This window comes from Saccopteryx bilineata, chromosome 4, assembly GCF_036850765.1.
Source record: "Saccopteryx bilineata isolate mSacBil1 chromosome 4, mSacBil1_pri_phased_curated, whole genome shotgun sequence".
Classification (NCBI taxonomy): Eukaryota; Metazoa; Chordata; class Mammalia; order Chiroptera; family Emballonuridae; genus Saccopteryx; species Saccopteryx bilineata.
Genome location: NC_089493.1, coordinates 222,548,885 through 222,562,578, shown reverse-complemented (window position 1 = coordinate 222,562,578; position 13,694 = coordinate 222,548,885). Strand labels below are relative to the sequence as shown.

The 13,694-nt window shown below is 38.5% G+C and overlaps 1 protein-coding gene across 2 annotated transcripts in view; it reads right to left on the bottom strand.

The window, feature by feature from the left end:
• Positions 1-13,694, bottom strand: part of SLF1 (SMC5-SMC6 complex localization factor 1) — a 103,256-nt gene that overhangs the window by 63,559 nt on the left and 26,003 nt on the right. For both annotated transcript variants that reach the window (XM_066273822.1, XM_066273823.1), the window contains exons 4-5: positions 7,956-8,196; positions 1,036-1,198 (exon numbers count right to left, since the gene is read on the bottom strand). In XM_066273822.1, the coding sequence (XP_066129919.1) occupies positions 1,036-1,198; positions 7,956-8,196 (404 nt within the window). The remainder of the gene's footprint in view (positions 1-1,035; positions 1,199-7,955; positions 8,197-13,694) is intronic.

Here is a 13,694-nt window from a genome sequence, read left to right as displayed (position 1 = left end):
GGTGGTAGAAGAACAAGACAGGAAAACATTTCTAAATCCTTAGAAGTAGCTCACTAAAGCACTTGAAAACAAAAACAGGAACTGAAAATAAAACAATTTGAAATTTAATAAGCAAGATTTTTTTCAGAATTATCAAAAGCAGTCCTGAATACTTCAATAAGTGAGAGTAATTGCCTTAAAAATACAGTGGTACCTTGACACAGGAACACTTTAAATCATGAGCAATTTGACAGAGGAACAGTCACTTGCGGGATTTTCTGCTTTAAGTCATGAGTGGATATTTGAATCATGAGCTCCTACCACCCTCCACTAGATGGCCTGGCAAACGTTCTGAAAGGGAGGAAGAAACAAACTTCCACAGAAAGGTTTTGTTGAAACAGCCTCTAAGTGAAAGTGAGGAAAGTGTGGCAAAAAAGCCAAAAGTCAGTGAAGAAAACGGATTGTTGGGCAAATGAGTTTGTAAAATTTGTATTTTCTGAGTTTGCTCACTTTTATTGTTAGAAATGGCACTGGCCAGCTGTCTGTGTAATTGCTAATTACCTTCCTGCTTGGGAAGGGCCACTGTTATACTAATGTTTCCTCCCCCTCCACCAGCATCTTCACCTGACCTTGAAGGTTAATACACTTCATAAACCAAATTATTTCTTCACATTCTCTCTTATTATGTGTGTGTGTGTGTGTATAAATACATGTATATATATATATATGTGTGTGTGTATACATATATATGTATTTGTTACTTATAAAGTACATTTTCTTATTTAAAAACAAAAAATTCGTCTGATTTTTGGGGGCTGGAAAGGATTAATTGAATTCCCATTCATTTAAATGGGTAAATTCAATTTGACACACGAGCAAATTGAGTCATGAGCAATGAAACAAATTAAACTCGTGTGTCAAGGTACCACTATATGTCATTTTAATTACTTTCAATCATTATGTTTTCAAAATTCAGAACATAATTTCACTATATGTCATTATATTGGTAGTTTACAAAATAAATTTTTAAAAATGTCTACTATTTATTTTACTTACCTCTAAAAGGAAATCCTCTAGATACTGTATTGGATAAAATGGAGCCTTAAAGTTATCTTTTTCTTGCTCAGCCTTGATTCTTGCATTACTGGCAATCACATGAGTTATTCCACTTTGTGAACTTTTTGGTAAAATAACATTTGCTTTTCCAGCCTCCAAAACTCTAAATAAAAATATAAATAGTAGAGAAAGTATTTTAAAAAAGTATATTCAGTCAAATTATCTAAATCAATTACTTCCTTAGAGTAAGAGAGCAATTTTCTGAAAGGATTTAAATTCCTTTGGGGGATCTCAGTGCCATGGAGAATAACTATTGCAGTGATTTCTTAAATTATAAGTTGTTCGGAGAAGATGTTTAAGAAATTAAGCTGTTCTTTCCACTTACCAATTTCTTGATACGCAAGAGGCTTTTAAAAATTCAAGAATATTAAATTTACTTCCTAAGTAAAAGTCATCTCAGTAAGCTGAGGAAGTAATGAAAGAAGTATAGAAAGTAGATACCTCAGAAAGCAACATACCTTTAAGAAATCGTTCTAAACCACAAAAAAATGGAACTAGTTGCCAACCTTTCTCCAATAATTAGATTTTGAAAAGTTAACTCTATTCTATATTAACAAATACACTTTCCATTTAGATTCAGAAGATATACAGACACACATGCCAAAAGTTTCACAAATTCTGCTTCTGCTTAGAATTTAGAAAGTCCCAAGAGAATACTGCTAACAATAAGAAAAAGCCAAAATATCTACAAAAAAAATTGCAATTTTTCTTGAACCTGTTAAAAAACTGAGGTAACAAACCAACTAGGAAACTGAATTTCTACAGAGTGATAAGCTCTGTGTGAAGAGACTGGATACCCAAACTATTCCACTTTTGCCAGGATGAAGGAGAGAAGTGGTTGCCATAATAGCAGGTAAAAGAATTAAGAAACATTTAAGGCCAAGTGCAGGTAGCATGACAATATATTTAGGAACACCTGACACAATGATAGCCCACTCTCACTTGCAACCTCTCTGCTACAGACCTCCACTAAGTATTTTGAAAAAGAGTATGAGCAGGTAACACAGGGAGCCCCCTTTGGTAGCACTGATGGACCAGCTGGGACTGGCTGCCACCAAGTAATAGACATAAACCGGACCCACTTCCCTGGGTCCTTCTCTTATATAAGCAAAGCCATTTGGGTAAGATAAGCAAGTTTTCTACCTTCAGAACCCAGGGAAGGTGCACTAATTCTGTTGGACAAGTGGAAGTAAAACCTATCTGCCTCTGCAGAGGGACAGTATAACCTGTTGTGCAGCCCTCCAAAAGATCTACTGTTTCTCACTGTGGGATAGAGGCAACAGCCACCTGTCCATGGAAGAGGGCTAGGAATGCCACTGGGGCTTAGGATCCTGCATCAATACAAAGTAGAGATGTAATACTGGATAATGGAGAGAAATTCTTTCTTGCCCAAGAACCTGCCCATACATAGAAGGCAGAATATGGCTGCCTTGGGGGATTGAGACACAAACATTAAGACAGTCCCAACCTCAGGGACCAAGAACACAAAAAATGCTTAAGACTGGTGCTTATGTAACAGCCCTGGCCGGTTGGCTCAGTGGTAGAGCATCGGCCTGGCGTGCAGGAGTTCTGGGTTCGATTCCCGGCCAGGGCACACAGGAGGAGTGCCCATCTGCTTCTCCACCCCTCCCCCTCTCCTTCCTCTCTCTCTTCTCCTTCCGCAACCAAGGCTCCATTGGAGCAAAGTTGGCCTGGGCGCTGAGGATGACTCTGTGGCCTCTGCCTCAGGCACTAGAATGGCTCTGGTTGCAGAGCGACGCCCCAGATGGGCAGAGCATTGCCCCCTGGTGGGCATGCCGGGTGGGCGCATGCGAGAATCTGTCTGCCTCCCCGTTTCCAACTTCAGAAAAATACAAAAAAAAAAAAAAAAGACTGGTGCTTATCTAACAAAGCTGAAACTACAGCCACCCTTAACCCACCAAAGAAATGAGTAATAAGCAAGAGAGAAACAGTATGAAGAGGATCCTTTTAAAGACCTTTCAGTAGTACAGGGACTACTGAAAGCTGACAATGGAGCAGGAAAACTAATTAAAAACCTGCTAGCATCTTAGGCCCCACATTAAACCCAAAAGAACTGTAGCCTACTGCTGGAATACAATGAAGAAATGCATTGAAGGAGACTGTTTCATTAACAAAACCCAAACCAACCTCAAGTCACAAGATTAACTCAACCACCCCTACTAACTGCCTTGCAGAATAATTATTAAAGGTTTTTGTATATAAATACTATTTATCTCTTTCACATGTGAGGTCTATGCATACAATAAATACAAAGCATACATAAAAAGCAAATGAGAAAAAAACAATTATTGTCAAGAGATAAAAGTAGCACAGAGAGATGATCCCGATGTTGCAATTATCAGAAAGTAACTGTAAAATAACTGTAACTGACATGTTAAAGGATATAGGAAAAAGGTAAACAATCTATAGGAAGAGATGAGGAATTCAGAAGAGAGTATAATGGAAATACTAGATGAAAAAAATATTTATCGCCTGACCAGGCAGTGGCGCAGTGGATAGAGCGTCAGACTGGGATGCAGAGGACCCGGGTTTGAGACCCTGAGGTCGCCAGCTTGAGCGCAGGCTCATCTGGTTTGAGCAAAGCTCACCAGCTTGGACCCAAGGTCGCTAGCTCGAGCAAGGGGTTACTTAGTCTGCCGTAGCCCCACTGTCAAGGCACATATGAGAAAGCAATCAATGAACAACTAAGGTGTCGCAAGGAAAAACTGATGATTGATGCTTCTTATCTCTTTGTTCCTATCTGTCTGTCCCTATCTATCCCTCTCTCTGACTCTGTCTCTGTAAAAAAAAAAAAAAAAAGAAAGAAAAAAATTTATCAAAGAAAAATTTCTTTGACAGGCTATCAACAGACTGTAAGTAATTAAGGAAGGAATCACTGAATTTGATTATAGGCCAATAGAAACTATATAACAGAAACACAAAAATGGACAAAAAGAAAAGAAAAAACAGAAAAAAACATGCAAAAGCTGTGGAACAGAATCACATTGTCCACAGTATGGGATGGCACTCCAGAATAAAAGGAATTCAGTAGAATAAATATTTAAAAGATAATGGCCAAGAATTTTCCATAATTAATAAGACAAAAACAAAAAACCTCACATGTTCAAGAAGCTCAGAGAAACCTAAGCAAATAACATAAACAAAAATAATATACAAATTAACAACACACACATATATACACACTACACATACACACACGCATCTGGATATTTAATGAAACCACTAAAAAGCAAAACTCATAATACTTCTTAAATTTTAATTTCCAATTGTTTGTCATAGAACATACAAACAATTTTTATATAGTGAGTTGCCCTGTGATCTTGCTAAATTCACTAATTAGTACAATAACATTTTTTGGTAAATTATAGAGTTTATGACAATGGCTTTTAGAATAAAAACAATTATTTCATTTTCTTTCCAATTCTATGCTCTTACTAATTTCCTTTGCCTTACTGAACTGGCTAATACTTCTAGTAAAATGCTAAACAGAAGTGGTCATAGTACACATGCCTGTCTTAGTCCCAATTATGAAGAGGAAAAAACTCAAAATATTAACTTTAGATTTTGTCTTAGATGTCATCTATCAGGGTGAGGTTACAAATATTCTTAACAAAATATTTGCAAATATGATCAGCAATTTATTAAAAATGATAATATACTATAATAGAATTTAGCTCAGGAATACAAGTTTGGATTAACATTTAAGAATTAATAGAATAATTTGGCCCTGGCCGGTTGGCTCAGTGGTAGAGCATCAGCCTGGTGTGTGGAAGTCCCGGGTTTGATTCCCAGTCAGGGCTCACAGGAGAAGCGCCCATCTGCTTCTCCACCCTTTTCCCCTCCCGCAGCCCAGGCTCCATTGGAGCACTGTTGGCCCGGGCGCTGAGGATGGCTCCATGGCCTCTGCCTCAGGTGCTAGAATGGCTCTGGCCGCAAAAGAGCAATGCACCAGATGGGCAGAGCATCACCCTCTGGTGGGCATGCCAGGTGGATCCGGTCAGGTGCATGCAGAAGTCTGTCAACTGCCTCCCCACCTCTAACTCAGGAAAATACAAAATTAACAGAATTAACAGAATAATTTAACATATGAACAGAATAAAAAAGAAAAGCCAATTATCTTAATAGATATAGATAAAACTTTCAGAGCAATCCATTTATAATAGCATCCCAAAACATTAAGTACCTAGGGTTAAATTCAACAAACTATGTGTAAAATTTATATAATTAAAACTATAAATGACAAATTAAAAAATAAATTATTTTGGGGGGGATAAAGAGAGACAGAGAGACAGGAACAGAGAGACAGGGACACACAGGAAGGAAGAGAAATAAGAAACATCAATTCTTCATTGTGTCACCTTAGTTGTTCATTGATTGCTTTCTCATATGTGCCTTGACCAGGTGACTACAGCAGACTGAGTGACCCTTTGCTCAAGCCAGCGACCTTGGGCTCAAGCTGGTGAGCTTTGCTCAAACCAGATGAACCCACGCTCAAGCTGGTGACCTTGGGGTCTCGAACCTGGGTCTTCCACATCCCAGTCTGATGCTCTAGCCACTGTGCCACCAAGCCACCGCCTGGTCAGGCAATAAAAGTTTTAAAAACAAAATTAAAAGAGACTTGGAAGGATATACAATTTGTTGATAGGACAACTCAACATTGTTAAGATCTCAATTTTCCTCAATTTGACCTTCAATATAATCCCAATCAAAATCCCAGCTAGTTTTTTTGTAGAAATTGACAAGCTGATTATATCTAAAATGTATAAAGAAATATAAAGGATCCAGAATCACCAAAACAAATTTGAAAAAGAGAAAACTAGAGGATTCATACTACCTGATTTGAAGACTCGCTATAAAGCTGCAGTAATTAAAACTTGTTGTTGGTATAGGTATACGCAGATACCAAAGGATCAGAATAAGAAGTCCAGAAAGAGACCATATAAACACAGTCAACTAATTTTCAACAATAGTACCAAGGTAACTGAAAAGCAACTGGCACCCTCATATATTGCTAGCAGGTGTGTAAAATAGTACAACTACTTTGGAAAATAATTTGGCATTTTTGTATAATGTTAAACATACAACTGCCATTTGAGACAGCAATTTCGTTACTACATAGTTATCCAAGAGAAATAAAAACTTGTACATCAGTGATTAAATAAATGGATTGTGATATAGCTATAGAGTAGTATACTGATCATCAACAAAATATAAAATGATTCACACAAGGTGGATAAATATCAAAATCAAAGGAGTATATATGATCCTAGTATATGAACCTACAACGAAAAAAAACAAATCGAATCTACAATGACAAAACAAATTGGTGGCTATCTGGTATTGTAGTAACAGAATTAAATGTACAAGAACACAATAAAATGTAGGATAATATAAATGTTACAAATCTGTATTATAGTGAAAGTAAACTTGGGTGTATAAATTTGTCCAAACTCATCAAAATGTAAACTTAAAATGTGTACGTTACTGTCTATAAAATATACTTCAATGAAGCTGACAAAAAAAAAAACACCTTTGTACCCCCACCTCAAAAAGTCCTACCAATATTAGAATTAGTTTACCCAATAAAACTTTTAAACATGATATGCGGCCCTGGCCGGTTGGCTCACTGGTAGAGCGTCGGCCTAGCGTGCGGAGGACCCGGGTTCGATTCCCGGCCAGGGCACACAGGAGAAGCGCCCATTTGCTTCTCCACCCCTCCGCCGCACTTTCCTCTCTGTCTCTCTCTTCCCCTCTCGCAGCCAAAGGCTCCATTGGAGCAAAGATGGCCCGGGCGCTGGAGATGGCTCTGTGGCCTCTGCCTCAGGCGCTAGAGTGGCTCTGGTCGCAACATGGCGACGCCCAGGATGGGCAGATCATTGCCCCCTGGTGGACAGAGCGTCGCCCCTGGTGGGCGTGCCGGGTGGATCCCGGTCGGGCGCATGCGGGAGTCTGTCTGACTGTCTCTCCCTGTTTCCAGCTTCAGAAAAATGAAAAAAAAAAAAAAAAAAAAAGAAAAAAAAAAACAAACATGATATAAAAGATAAAAAATGAAACTATGATGGAAATAATATGAAACATGAGTGCACTAAATAAACTTAGAAAAAAAAGCTTTTGTGATCATGTAATATTTCATTTGTAAAAATCTAAAAGTGCTTTAAAAGAAAAACAAACCAAAACAAAAAATATGGCTTGGCTCAGCCAAAAAAAAAGCAATAAAATAAAGACCACAAGAATAATTTAAAGAAATACTATAGCCCTGGCTGACTGGCTCAGTGGCAGAACGTTTGCTGGGCCTGTGGAAGTCCCAGGTTTGATTTCCTAACAGGGCACATAGAGGAAGTGACCATCTGCTTCTCCACCACTCTCCTCCCTGCTTCTCTTTCTCTCTCTAGTCCCTTCCCGCAGCCATGACGCAAATTATTTGAGCAAGGTGGCCCAGGGTGCTGCGGATAGCTCATGGCCTCACTTCAGGGGCTGAAATAGCTCGGTTGCCAAGCAACAGAGCAGCGGCCCCAGATGGGCAGAGCATTGCCCTGTAGGCAGCATGCTGGGTGGATCCTGGTCAGGGCTCATGCAGCAGTCTGTCCCTCTGCCTCCCTGCCTCTCTACCGTTCACTTAATTAAAAAAAAATATATATATATATATACATATAAATATATATATGTATATATATGTATATATTAGAAAATACATTTTGTTCCTTTAGACACATACACTTAAATGTGCAAAATGGCTCAACATTCTAACTAAATAACTGCAAAGAAATAAAAAAAAATTTCAGGTAAATCAAAACTGTTTTCTCATTAATTTCTTTAGCTTTTATATGCTTTCATCTTACCTTATAAGAGAACCACTTCGTTTATCAGCTCTAACAAGGAGGATAACTTTCCACCTGTGAAAGGCGCCTGGAGCACCAGTGCGTTTCAATTCTTCACGCCATCTTTTAGGTGCAGATTGCATTTGAGGTGAATAATGTGAATCTTCTTCAATTTTATATCCCCATTCGTAAGTTGTTTCATCAAGCCACCTGCCACTTTTGGCACTATGAATTATGTAGTCCTTAGTTAGTACCCACTTTCCTAAAAAGCAAATAGTCAACAAGAATTTTGTTTCTGATAAGTGGTAAACAATAAAGACCAAAAATCAAATAAAATTTAAACTTTATCAAGACTGAAGACAAAACAAATAAGTGGAAGCATATATTGTGCTCATGGATAGAAAGAACTAGTATTTTTAAAATGTCCATCCTACCCAAAGCAATCTACAAATTCAATGTAGTTCCTATCAAAATACCAATGTTACTTTTCACAGAAGTACAACAGAACAATCTTCAAATTCATATAGGATCACAAAAGACCTTGGAGAGCTAAAAAAAAATCTTGAAAAAGAACAACAAAGTTGGAGGCATCACTCTATCTGATATCAAACCATACTATAAGGCTACAGCAATCAATACAATACAATGTACAGACATGTGTTGTAGAACTGGGCAACTGTAACCTGTACAGTTATGTTAACCAGTGTCACTCCAATAAAATTTAATTAATAAAATAAAGTTGGCCTGGGAGCTGAGGATGGCTCCATGGCCTCCGCCTCAGGCGCTAGAATGGCTCCAGTTGCAGAGGACCAATGCCCCAGAAGGGCCGAGCATTGCCCCCTGGTGGGCTTGCCGGGTGGATCCCAGTTGGGCACATGTGGAAGTCTGTCTGTCTGCCTCCCTCCCTAACACCCACCCCCGCCCCCACTTCTCTCTTCGGAAAAATACAATAAAAAAAGTAGATGGTACTGGCATAAAAACAAACATCAATAAAACAGAAAAAAGAGCCTACAAAGAAACCCATTCCTTTGGGGTCAATTAGTTTATGATAAAAAAAGGTAAAAATATACACTGAAGTAGAGAGTCTCTTCAAAAAATGGTGTTTGGAAAACTGGACAGATATTTTAAAAAAAATTGAAATTAGGCCACTTTCTTACACCATATACAAAAATAAACTCAAAATAAAGACTTAAATGTAAGACTTGAAACTATAAAACTCCAACATGAAAACAGGCAATAAACTCTCTGACAGGGGTCTTAACAGTATTTTTTTGAATATGTTTCCTAGGGCAAATACAACAAAATAAAAAAATATATATACAAAATTAAAAATATTTTGCACTAGAGAGAAAACCAATAAAAATGAAAAGGTGAGAGACCAAGATGGTGCTAAGGTAGGCGGACGTACCAACTCCCACCTCCCAGAACCAAAGTGGATCAGAAACTAATTTTAAGAACTATCATCTGGAAAAACCAACTTTGGACTAAACTAAGAGGACTCTTCAACCACGGAACACTGAAGAAGCCACACAGAGACTGGTAGGAAAAGCAGAAACGCGGAGAGGGCTGCCCAGCTCCCCGGAGCGAACGGCAGCAGGGAGAGACTCGCGTGGTGGGAAGTGAGTTTAGCAGAGGGGGGAGGGTCCTGAGGCCCAGGAACAAAGCCCCAGCCTGCAGCCCCAGAGCCTAGAAGAGGTGTATGGACAGTATTTAGCTGGAAACAAGACAGGATACTGTTTGTGAGAAAGAGACTGATTTCTCAGGCAGAGGAGTCTCCTTAAAGGGACCGCGTAGAAAACCTTTCTCACAACCACTCACCCGGGGCTCTGGGGAACGGGGAGAAAGGAGAGGACTGGAGTAGCAAGAAGAGTGTAATCTGAGAGAGAAGATGGCAGTGGAGTAGGCGGATGCACAGACACCCAGCTCTCAACACCAAACTGGAATACAAATCAATTTAGGAAAAATCAGCATGAAAAACCAACACTGAACTGCAAGAACAGCTCTCAAAAACCAAGGAGCAAAGAGGAAGCCACAATAATCCTGGTAAGGAGTGCCTGAATCTCCTCTGCTTACAGGAAGGGAAGGAGGGGGGTGAGGCTGAGAGCCCAGAGAGGATTTCACAGAGGAAAAAGAGCAGAAACTACTGCTCACAGCCACTTACCTGGCGACCAGGGAGCAAGGTGGGTTGAAAAGACCAGCTTATCTCCCAAGTGGAAAAGACAGGGAGAGGGACAGACTGTGAGGGGCTAAGGTATGCAAGAAACAAAATAAAAAAGCTGACTCATTCGTGCTGGAGGCGGCCATAGCTGGGGGAGGGACTAAACCTTTCACAAAACAGAGCTGAAGTGCTTCCGGATCAGAGATCTCCGGACATCTATCCAGCTCCAATCAGCACAACAAGACACAGCTGAAAACAAGAAGTGGGGAGGAGGGGCAGTAACTCAGGTCTCCATGGAGATCTGAGATACACCTCCCCTACTGAAGCTGAGAGAAAAAACCCTGCCCCCAGTGAGATTAGTTGGAGGAAGAGACCTTCAGCGTCTCAGGTTACACCCACAGCATTCCTGGATACAGTTTCAAGGAAGCCCCCTGCTGAGATCAGTAAACAAGACTATCACCTGTTAAGAAAACAAACAAATCAAGACTTCAAAGCTGCCCAAATCCGAAAGTGGATTACAAATAATAGCTGATACCAACCCACCAAGACCTAAAAATAACACAACTGAAAACTGGAGGCAGACAACACCAAGCCTAGACTCAATCAACTCTACAAATAAAAAAAAAAAAAGAAGAAGAAGATGAGAAAACAAAGGAGTGCAATCCAAATGAAACCACAAGAGACACTTTCGAGAGATGAACTGAGTGATATGGAAATAATCAAACTTCCAGATGCGGAGTTCAAAATAATGATTGTAAGGATGCTTAGGGATCTTAGAACAACAATGGAGGGGGAGTTTGAAAACCTAAATAAAGAAATAGCAAGTATAAAAAAGAATCAGTTGGAGATGACAAATACAATATCAGAAATAAAGACCATAATGGAAGGAATTAAAAACAGGATAGATAGAGCAGAGGATCGAATCAGCGAGTTAGAAGACAATTGGAATGAAGGCATGAAAGCAGAGAAGAAAAGAGAAAAAAGACTCAAAAAGTCAGAGGAAACTCTTAGAGAGCTCTGTGACAACATGAAGAGAAATAACATCCGCATCATAGTTGTTCAATCATATCATAGCTGAAAACTTCCCTAAATTAATGCAAGAGAAACTCTCACAAATCCAAGAAGCACAGAGGACTCCATTAAAGAGAAACCCAAAGAAACCAACACCAAGACACATCATAATTAAAATACCAAAGCTAAGCGATAAAGAGAAAATATTAAAAGCTGCAAGAGAAAAAAAAGTTATCACCTACAAAGGAGCCCCCATAAGGATGACATTCGACTTCTCAACAGAAACACTTGAGGCCAGAAGGGAATGGCAAGAAATATTCAAAGTAATGCAGAACAAGAACCTACAACCAAGACTACTTTATCCAGCAAGGCTATCGTTTAAAATTGAAGGAGAAATAAAAAGCTTCCCAGACAAAAAACAACTCAAGGAATTCATTACAACCAAACCAATGCTGCAGGAAATATTAAGGGGCCTGGTGTAAACAGATAAAGTGGGAAAAGAATACAGAAAAAAAAAAAAAAGAAAAAGGAATACACCTTTAAAGAAGAAAATGGCAATAAACAACTACATATCAATAATAACCTTAAATGTAAATGGATTAAATGATCCAATCAAAAGACATAGGGTAGCTGCGTGGATAAGAAAACAGGACCCATACATATGTTGTCTACAAAAGACACACCTTAGAACAAAAGACACACACAGATTGAAGGTAAAAGGATGGAAAAAAATGTTTCATGCAAACGGAAATGAAAAAAAAAGCTGGGGTAGCAATACTTATATCAGACAAATTGGACTTTAAAACAAAGGATATAGTAAGAGATAAAGAAGGCCACTACATAATGATAAAGGGAGTAATTCAACAGGAAGATATAACTATTATAAATATCTATGCACCTAATATAGGAGCACCCAAATATATAAAACAGACTTTGATGGATTTAAAGGGCGAGATCAACAGCAATACTATAATAGTAGGGGATTTCAATACCCCACTAACATCACTAGATAGATCCTCAAGAAAGAAAATTAACAAAGAAACAGCAGACTTATTGGAAACACTAGATCAACTCGATTTAATAGATATCTTCAGAACCTTTCACCCTAAAGCAGCAGAATATACATTCTTTTCAAGTGCTCATGGTACATTCTCTAGGATAGACCACATGTTAGGGCACAAAAGTGCTCTCAACAAATTTAAGAAGACTGAAATCATATCAAGCACTTTCTCCGATCACAACGGCATGAAACTAGAAATGAATCACAGCAGAAAAGCTCAAAAATTCTCAAACACATGGAAACTAAATAGCAGGGTGTTAAATAATGAATGGATTAAGAATGAGATCAAAGAAGAAATAAAAAAATTCCTAGAAACGAATAACAATGAGCATACAACAACTCAAAATTTATGGGACACAGCGAAAGCAGTGCTGAGAGGGAAGTTCATAGCACTTGAGGCACACTTTCAGAAGCTAGAAAAAGCTCAAATAAACAACTTAACCCTGCATCTAAAAGAATTAGAAAAAGAACAGCAAGTAAAGCCCAAATGTAGTAGAAGGAAGGAAATAATAAAGATCAGAGCAGAAATAAATGACATAGAGGCTAAAGAAACAATACAGAGGATCAATGAAACTAGGAGCTGGTTCTTTGAAAAGGTAAACAAGATTGATGCACCTTTAAGTAGACTCACCAAGAAAAAGAGAGAGAGGACGCAAATAAATAAAATTAGAAATGAGAGCGGAGAAATAACAACTGACACAACAGAAATACAAAATATTGTAAGAAAATACTATGAAGAACTGTATGCCAAAAAACTAGACAACCTAGATGAAATGGACAAATTCCTTGAAACGTACAATCTTCCAAAAATCGATCTGGAAGAATCAGAAAACTTAAACAGACCAATTACACCAAAGGAGATCGAAACAGTTATCAAAAAACTCCCAACAAAGAAAAGTCCCGGGCCCGATGGCTTCACAACGGAATTCTACCAAATATTCAAAGAAGAACTAACTCCTATCTTTCTCAAACTATTTCAAAAAATTCAAGAGGAAGGAAGACTTCCAAACTCCTTTTATGAGGCGAGCATAATTCTGATTCCAAAACCAGGCAAAGACCACACAAAGAAAGAAAATTATAGGCCAATATCCCTGATGAATATAGATGCTAAAATCCTCAACAAAATATTAGCAAACCGGATCCAACAATATATGGAAAAAATCATACACCATGATCAAGTGGGATTTATTCTGGGGAGGCAAGGCTGGTACAATATTCATAAATCAATCAATGTGATTCATCACATAAACAAAAAGAAGGAGAAAAACCATATGATAATTTCAATAGATGCAGAAAAAGCATGTGATAAAATCCAGCACCCATTCATGATCAAAACTCTCAGCAAAGTGGGAATACAGGGAACATACCTCAACATGATAAAAGCCATCTATGAGAAACCCCCAGCCAACATCATACTCAATGGGCAAAAATTAAAAGCAATACCCTTAAGATCAGGAACAAGGCAGGGGTGCCCCCTTTCACCACTCTTATTTAACATAGTCCTGGAAGTCCTAGCCACAGCAATCAGACA